Raw genomic sequence first — 9,090 nt, 5'->3', positions numbered from 1 at the left:
GAGAAAAAGGGGAAAAAAGGAAGAAACATTTATAAAGTGCCTACTATTTGGCCCTTTATTCCCTTCAGTGATGGTGCCTGGTCTCAAAGGAGAATTAGGTTAATTAATATGCAGGGTCTCCTTTCAAGTGCTAGGCTAGTTTATTTTTTAAGAACAGTTTGTATAGGACAACTAAATGTGTCAATAAATTGTGATGTGTCTGTGTGTGCAAGAGAGAGAGAAAGAGAGAGAGAGAGAGAGAGAGAGAGAGAGAGAGAATGAGAATATTTTGTCTTTCCTGGATTATTTTACAGGTTGGTGTATTATTATATAAAGTTCAAATCACAAAAGAGCTAGATTCCCTAGTACTCTTTTAGATACATGTGGAGAGAGAACATACAGTGGCATTTGGTCTGAAGCTGGGGTAGGGAAGAGTAAAGAGTACCCCCAATGAATACTTTAAATCACTAAACCTTTGGTTGTACTTTTAAACCACTCCATCAACAACTACTTTCAATGGATTCTATTTTGAACAATTAGATAAAATTTGAATGAGTGCTGTATGTGGATTTCACCTCCAAACCAAAAAATGAGTCCCACCAGTCACACAAGAAAAAAGTTTATTGAAAAATAAAGTTCTCCCTAGTTTTCTCTACAACAGTGAAAAACAAGCATTGCTTTCTATGCCAGTAAAGTACATTCAGACATTTACACCTTATTTTTAGAATCCCGGACTATTAAACCTCAGGAACTGAACAATAGGAAATAGTTGTAACCAGTATTTGGTGAGCTGTGAGCTGCTTAAAGAGTATAGTGGAACACACCAGTCTGCATATTTAAACTAAGCTTAAAAGTATCAAGGTTATGAATTCAAACTATAGTGGAAGGGATGTTACATCCTTTGGCATCACAAACCCATTGCTTTTAATATCTGGGCAGACTGGTTAAAAAGAAAAACAAACCCCCAAATTTCATGGATTCCAGCTGTTTTGTAGTTTGCTACCTATGACTGATATCAGTTGATTCTGAGGTACATGGAGATGGATGACAGAATTTCATCTAGCTAGACCCCCTTTAGACTAAGGGTTCTTCATTGTGCCTCAATTACAAGCCTTTGCCCATAACATTTTTGACTTAGATATCTTTCTCCTCTCCCCCATTCTACTAAAAGCACCATTTACAAAGGTAAAATTGGCAATACCAGATATTAATTTTCTGATATCCTTTTAAAATTAAATGTGGCTCCCCTTTTGGTATCTAGAGACGATACCTTCACTTGCCTACAAATCCCCATCCAGTGGGTTGGGCTGACTGCCCAAGTTCAAGGTTGGGATGGAGTACAGAGTACGAAAATGTCCATTCAGTTGAAGATGCTGTCAAGGTTTTTATATCAAGGGATTAACTGGTGTTTCTATATCATTTAATTATAATCATATGAGGTGGAGCCTGAAACAGAAATAACTTTTAAAATCTAGATGTTCGTTCATGAGCATTAGCAGGCAGATTTATCAGATAAGGAAAATCTAGAAAACAGGGAGAAAAAATGAACTGGCATCTCAATAACAACTGATTTTATTTTTTAAAGAATGTTAATAACCTTGTCCAGTTCTTGACCTATTTGGAACTATGCTTTGGAGAGGTAACATCCAACATTATAATTGTACCACCTTTAAGGGCAATTTCCAGAATCCAGTCTCCTTGGGACCTGAGCAACTACAAACAAAACTTTAGTTTCCTTAAGTTTGGTGCCAAGACCATGAGATGACAAACAACCTAGAATCCAATTATGGTGATAATATGACTTCTTATACTGGGTACTTATGGATTCCCCCCATCCAGCAGGGGGCAGTGGGATACCCTAGAAAGCAGGGAGAAAGAGATCATCTCTATATTGAAAATCCGAAATATAATAAAGTCTCATTTATTTGAAATTCAGCAGGGAAAGCTAAATCAGCATTGACTGAAAAGATGCTTTTCATTCAATATACAATTTCTACAAGGCAGAGGACACTTTAAAGATTAAAGAAAAATTTGCAAAAATGGTTTTGAAAACAGCTTATGGATGAGAGTCTAGCTGTGTACAAGAGAGACCCATCCCTAAGTTCTTGTTTCATTTAGGGTTGATAAGCTAAATATTTCAAGCGAACCAACCTGTTTCAGGTCACAAAGTATTAGAAACCCCTCAGTTAGAATTTATATTAGCAAAGTCAAGGACTTAGGGCAATCTAGATGGATAATCCCTACTAAGTCAGTCAAGAATAGTATTTCATTTTATTTAGACACTTCCAGATTAATATATATGGAGTGTATTTATCGTTATTGTATTTAATGTTATGGAAGAGCCTTTAGTGTTAAGGAATCACTTGGTCCTATATAGCTTTTTGGAATGAACCACAGAGAAAATGTGGCCTTTTAGCCATTGAAAAATCTGGTTTTCCATTTCCCTTGGTGCCAACAATAATCAAAGACAGTTTACTTCAGCTGTGAGAAATTGCTAGCTTCTCAAATTACATGAGAATCTATTTCCATTTGTTTGTCTCTTCCAATGGAGATGCTTTATAGCCATACAAGAATGGATGGGGCTTGAAGAAAGCTGGTAAATGAACTTAAATATGCTTTTAATTAATAAATAAAATAATCCAGGCTTAGGATAGAAACATACACAATAGAGCCTGTCGTTAAAAAAAAAAAAAATAAGCAATTGTCTAACAATTGAGAATTTTTCATGAAAACAAACCCCTATACATTTATGGGGAAAGCCAAAGTTTCTCTCCCAGGTTTAGCCACAACCTAGTATTGTGAGAGAGGATAAAATGTTGAGGAAAACCAGCCAGGCCTTTAGAAATAGTCCCCAGGAGAATGACTTAAATTGGTCTTGTTTAAAGATCATGTAATTGTAAACATTTTCAGCTAGACCCTTAACTCTTTAGTATTCTTCTAAACTTCATCTCCACTTCTAATTTAAAAAAAAAAAATCACTCTTTCCTTGGGTCTTGCAAATATTTAAAAATAACATCCCCTTACCCCGGAAATTATTCTCCTTTTTTCCTATTATGTAGCCAACAAGCTAATATCTTACAGCCAAACTTTGAAAATCTTAGTAGATCTGAGGTTGATCTTTTAATGCCAATCCACTCACAGTAGCCATTTTATAAGGCTCATGCTTTGATCCCCTGGAGGGCTGTGTGAGTTACCCCTTCTGCGTCCCTTCCCCAGGAGATTGAGAATTGGATATGAACTCCACTTTCTCACTCAAGGTTCTCTTGATGAGGATATTTAACCAAAGGGAAGCCACAGAGAGTGAACATTTGGAAAGAATGATGACAATCCATTTTTCTCACATATTATTTTTTTCCCTTCTTTGTTCATTTGTGGGGACACAAAGGGCGTTTTGAAGAACACACGCTACATATATCTACATTTAGAACAAGGTAGAGTCATGTGGCAGAACTGGTGTTCCATTATACTCCTTCAAATAGCATCTGGCTCCCAACATAGAACCCCAAAGAAAAATGAAAAGGCACATGATTTAAACAATAAATACAGCCTAGGAAACAGAATCTGACATTTCTAAGCACGAGGCCACGTTCAAGAAAGGAACAAGTGATGGGCAGCAGCAGCAGCAACCAAAAAACCTAAGTAAAAATGCAGAAAGCCTCTTCATAAATGTGCAAATCAAGTTGCATATATGAAATAAATGAGGTTTTTATTGGCATTTAAAAACAGTGTCTATTTCTCCATTTTACCTTTCAAAGGTAAACTTTTTTTTTTTTTCTGTTAACCATCTTTAATAAATTATGTTAATTTTTTCCCTTAAATTTCCTAAGATCCTAGGATCACCATGAAAAAAACCAGAAGTCACTCGGAACAAAAAAGGTACAAAAAACGGAAAGGAAAAGTCTAGGAGAGCTCCGCTTACAGCTTGGGGTAACATCGGTTATGCTCAGGGGTTTGCATCCCTTCCCCCCTCCCCCCGACACGCGTTATCAATGACTACAAAGTTGCTCAGGAGTCCATCTGGGCCCGCAATTGGCACCGACGCTGCGGTTAAGGGCAGGGATCTGAGAACTCCCTGACCAAAAGGGTGTGTGTGTGTGTGTGTGTGTGTGTGTGTGTGTGTGTGTGACCAGGCCCTTCTGACTGTCCCTCCCCAAGGGCTGCGCTGCCCCTTACAACATAAGCCAACCCCTTTGCCTATTCCAGAGGGGAGGGGAGGAAGGGAAGGAACAGAACGGCCAAGTGACCGCGTCCGAGTCTCCGGAGCTCGGCGCGGGCCTCCCCGGGGGGCCTGGGTGCGAATCTCCCGCCCGGGCGGGGAAGCGCCTCGGGCGCTGGCAGGCCGACCCCAGGCTCCCGGGCAGCTGACAGAGCGGGGCCTCACAACAACGCTGGGAGGTAGGTAGTTCGAGGACTGGGCGCCAGTCGGACGGAGAAGGCTGCCCGAGGTCACTAAGCGGCGGAGCGGGCCCCGCCTGCGGCCTGGGCGGACTGGGGCTCTCGGCTGTAACGCTCCGCGGGGAGACACAAAGAGAGGGCGGGAAATCTCCTCTCAGACCCACGCCCAGTGTGTGGTTGGGGAGCAAAAAAAGGGACGGAGCCGTTCCACGTCAGGATTTTGGGAGCCGCAGCGGCCCGCTCTGGCGGCGCTTCCTCCCCAGCGCAGGACGGAGCCCCGCGGGCAGCCCGGGGCGCCACGGCGGCCGCGCGCCGGCTCCGGCCCGCGCCGGCTCCGGCCCGCGGGGCTCCCTCTGCCGGCCCCGCGCAGCCCGGCGGCTCCTGGCTTCTGGCAGAGGCCGCTCACTAGGTGGCAGTGTCCGCTCGTCTCCGGGCGGGGGACCGGCGGGGGCGAGCCGGGCAAGCAGCAGATAGCCAGCGGGAGGCCGCCCTTCCCGACGTAGGCGACGGGCCTGCACAGACCCCCCCCCCCCGCCAAAGGCCGGGACACCGATGCCGAGGGACGATCCCAGAGCCCCCCGCGCGCGCGGCCCTGACGCGCCTCCGTTCCGGCCGAGGGCGGGGACCGCTTCCCGGTGGCTGCCCCGGCCAGGCGGACGGATTCTGCGCAGCCCGGGCCGGGCGCGGAGCAGGAACGGGGTCGCAAAGGCGGAGAGAATCAAACTTTGCGCGCCCAGAGGCTCGTCAGCGAGGGCCCCTCCCCTTTTTTGTCTCCGGTTCTACAGACCCCCGCAGCGGCGGCGGCGGCTGGGCAGAAGCCGAGCCTCCCGGAATGACCCGAGTACTGTTTCTAAAATCTGGGCGGCAAGGACGGCCACGTCCCAAAGAAAAGCCCCTTGTTGTGCTTAGAACTCTTAGCGCTCGGCTGGGGAAGGGGAGCGAGGGAAGCAGCATCCGGCGACGTTCCCAAGGTCCGTTCTCCTCTGACAAAATACATTTCAACTCTTTCCCCTTCCCACCGGGAAACACAAATTCAACAGCGCTTTGTTTTAGACACTAAACTGTCGGCCAGCCACGTGGGAGTCCCCAGAACTCTGTGGGGCCGTAGCTAATTCTGAGAAGGGGGGAACCGGGGACCATCTTCCTTCCCAGCCCCAATTCAGAGAGGCTGGTGGCTTTTTTAGGGAACGGATAAGTTAATCAAAACAGCCAACAGCGTGATAAAGGGCTGAACAGACTGAATTTCTGGATGAGAGGAGGTTCCTAGGGCTGAATCGGGTGAAGCCCTCCTAGATACAGACAGGCTAAGTCACCTCTAGGCTATTCATTCATCCTTTCCTCTCGGCTTCGCGACAAGCTTCCACAAGGATCCTTGCTTGATTCATAAAAGCAAAACAAAATCCCACCATTCAAGAACTCCCCAAAGTGAAGACTCGGGTGGAATGATTTACAATCATTGTCCTGTCTTTCTTCTTTCCCTTGCGTTGTAATACTAGATGCTAAGGGGAAATATCGCCCAACCTAAATCTTTAGAATATGTCGTGATCGGGAGGAGTAAACACATTCTTTTCTTTCTTGATGTCATAACGTAACTCCTCCCTCCGTGTGATTTCACATCAACTACTTCCCTCAAAGCCAAAGGCTAGTCGGTCATAAAGTCTTAGGGTGGATTTTTTAGTTTCAAAAACCTTCTCCTCTCCCACTCTATCTAGTAAATTTTAGGTGAAGGGAAAGTATGGCAGACTGGCAAACTAACATTAATATTATTGATACAACATTGATTCCTTGTATTGTTATATATATATATATGTGTGTATATATTACTGGAGCTGAAGAAGAGAGATCTTTCTCTGGTAAATTTGCACCACCTGATGGGTTTGGGCTCTAGACCATGGGGCACTCCCCAAGCACTGCTAATCTCAAACATAAAACTAATGCTTTTCTCATTTGCCTGAACCATCTCTTTCACTTTTGTGGAAGAGATGTCCAGAAGAGCAGACTGACGCCTTGGAGTGTACCATTTGGTTTTAAACAGCAAAGACTTGTCTGTTTTTACAATTTGTCACTCTTTGGGAACCTTTACAGTGTTCCTCTCAATCTAATTCCCTGACTACAGCTGTACATCAAAATCTTGGCAATTCCTTCCCTTCCTCTGCCATCCCAAACTCCACTGGAATGCTATTTAGTGAAAGTGGAAGATGGACAGTTGAAGGAAAAAAAAATGCATTATTCATTCCCTTCCTTCCCTAACCCTCCCTAACCCTCCCACAAATAAATAAGTTAATGGATTTAGGAATTTTTCCCACACAAGATTCTTCATAATTATCTTAACTTTTTTTTTTTTTTTTTTTTTTTTTTTTATGAAGCATGGAACTTCATTTATTTTTACCCAAGAGCAGCTGGATGGTTCTGTAGGAGTCTCACCACAGTTGCTCACTGAAGGTTTTTTTTAAAAATCCCAAACATGAAGAAGTCAGTCCACTGCACTGTCTGTCTCTATTTTGTTGCCCGTTAGAACTTCATTATTGTTTGAAATCCGTCCGTAGCAAAAACAAAATCTAAACTAAAAGGCCAAAGAGTTCTGGTAGTAGGGCCAGTCCTTGTACTACTTTCTCCCTCCCTGCCCCTAGCCACGTTCCTTCCCAGCTGAATCAGTTGGGGCCCAGGGCTTGTGCTGCTATAGGCAGTCTTGACAGAGAGCTACTTGGCCTTTGATATAGTCCCTGCAAGGGCATATTCTCTTGTGCTTGGGGTGGGCTCCTGCACAGCTGAACAGCAACAGATCACCTTGAAACACACAATGTTTTTTCCTGTCATCATAGGAGGGCACCAGGATGTCATTGGCCAGTTCTGTTGTGTGGCACACCACCTCGTACCTACAAAGGAAAGGACAGGGAGACATGGAGTTTAGATTAGGGCTGGAGCTTGTTTGCCAATAGTGTCCTGGAAATAAAATTGTTCCCGGGAATTGGATTGCTTTGTGGGACTATAGGTGAAGGCAGAGTATTCCATACAAGCCAGAGAACTGGGGCTCAGGGACCAAGGTAGCAAGCTGCTTACCACTTGTATGGCTTAACTTCTTCAAGCCTTCAGTTTTTCATTTGGAAGAGGAGGAGGCCAGATCAGATGATCTATAAGGAACTCTTAAACCCTAAATCCCATGGTCTGGTGAGGGCCCCGGTCACAGAATTCGCCAAAGGTCAAAATCAACTAAACTTAAGTAAAATATTGACTATGAACAAAATCCAACATTATTGACATTGCTCTTAGTTGCCATGGGTAGCTTTATGCTGGACATTATGAAATACACAATAAGAAATATTTTGTATTAAAGACTCCTTTTGGCTCCCTCAAGTACCAGAGAGCATAGCGGATCATCCTAGAAAGCAAGAAATATTACACTATTTTTCTACTGAAAATATGAAATATAGCAAATTTTTATTTATTTGAAAAGCAGAGGGGTAATAATAATTTTGGCTTAACTACAAATGTGATGCAATGACATCTATTCTGCAATTATTCACTCTATCAGCCTTCTGATTCTTTGCTAAAACTGTTTCTGAAACTTTTGAGTATCTCTGCCTTTCTGCTTTATACCTCTCAAATTTCAGCTTTCCCTTTAAACCTAATTCTAAAATGCCACCTGCTCCAAGAAGCTTTCCTTGATTTCCAAGGCAGGAAATTACTTTCTCCCTTGTACCCCCATAGTACTTCATTTTTTAATTTGTGAATGAACTTAAAAATCTACATATGTAGGCTTTATCTTCCTAGAAGGCTATAAACTTGCTGAGAAAAGGAAACATTTTTTAATCTAACCTTTGTATCCCTTAGTTCTGCACTGAACATTGTCCAGACTGGGCAGTGTGTGGCACATAATAGGCACTTAATATTTTTGTTGTTGTTATTCATTTGTTTCAGGCATGATTTGAGTTGGAGTTTTCTTGACACAGATACTAGAATGGTTTGCCACTCCTAAATTCCTAAAACCATTCAATGACTTACCCAGGATCACACAGCTAGTAAGTGTCTGAGGCCAGATTTGAACATCATCTATTGTACTACCTAGGTGCCCTAATAAACTTTTATTATGTTTATATGTATGCACATTCACACATTTTCTAATATAGAAACATCATGGCATAGTAGAGAGAATTGGCTTAGAAGTCAGAAGTCTCCCTGTGCATGCTCCCTCTGTGACCGTGGTTGAGAGGATATTGATAAATCTGTAACAGCATGCTCTCCATCCAAAAATATTCAGGACACACTTTTTAGTTTAATCTTCATCATTAACACTCTATTAAGTCTAGACAATTAACAAAACAATAAATCAAGCCTTGATTTGTAGCATTTGGTGATTTCCCAGGTGTAAATACTCACAATGAAAATTGAACAATTTTTTGAGTTGGCTCCAGCACACCCTGGATCTGGCACAAGTCACTTAACCTTTCAATGTTCTAGGCAACTAGAAGACTATAAATTATAAAGAAGGTGCCAAGCTGCTCTAATAAGGTGTTTCCTCACTTGAGAATTCTCTAAATAAGAGAAATCACCAGCCCAGGCCCTATTCCAAACTCTACATTATCTGATTGATATTGTAATGGCATATAGTAGGCATTTAATGCCTATCTTATAATGTTCTATGGAAAAAAATTGGGTCAGAAATTAGTATAATTTCTGATTCCTGCTTAGGTATATCAGTTTTTTGAGGTTCTTCTA

The 9,090-nt window shown here is 42.9% G+C and overlaps 2 protein-coding genes across 6 annotated transcripts in view; both read right to left on the bottom strand.

Moving 5' to 3' along the window:
- Positions 1-582: 582 nt before the first annotated feature.
- Positions 583-9,090, bottom strand: part of MGAT5 (alpha-1,6-mannosylglycoprotein 6-beta-N-acetylglucosaminyltransferase) — a 365,609-nt gene continuing 357,101 nt past the window's right edge. For all 5 annotated transcript variants that reach the window (XM_023499178.2, XM_023499179.2, XM_012544690.3 and 2 more), the window contains one exon: positions 583-7,250. In XM_023499178.2, the coding sequence (XP_023354946.1) occupies positions 7,052-7,250 (199 nt within the window). In that variant the 3' untranslated portion in view covers positions 583-7,051. The remainder of the gene's footprint in view (positions 7,251-9,090) is intronic.
- On the bottom strand, positions 4,149-5,328 carry LOC116422566 (basic salivary proline-rich protein 3-like). Its single transcript, XM_031961294.1, has 3 exons — positions 5,162-5,328; positions 4,612-5,097; positions 4,149-4,488 (listed from the first exon to the last, which is right to left on the bottom strand). The coding sequence occupies exons 1-3, from the start codon at positions 5,326-5,328 to the stop codon at positions 4,149-4,151; spliced, it is 993 nt and encodes a 330-aa protein (XP_031817154.1).

The sequence above is a fragment of the Sarcophilus harrisii genome, chromosome 3 (assembly GCF_902635505.1).
Source record: "Sarcophilus harrisii chromosome 3, mSarHar1.11, whole genome shotgun sequence".
Taxonomy (NCBI): domain Eukaryota; kingdom Metazoa; phylum Chordata; class Mammalia; order Dasyuromorphia; family Dasyuridae; genus Sarcophilus; species Sarcophilus harrisii.
Note: the sequence above shows the minus strand (reverse complement) of the source record. Positions and strands in the feature narration are given on the sequence as shown.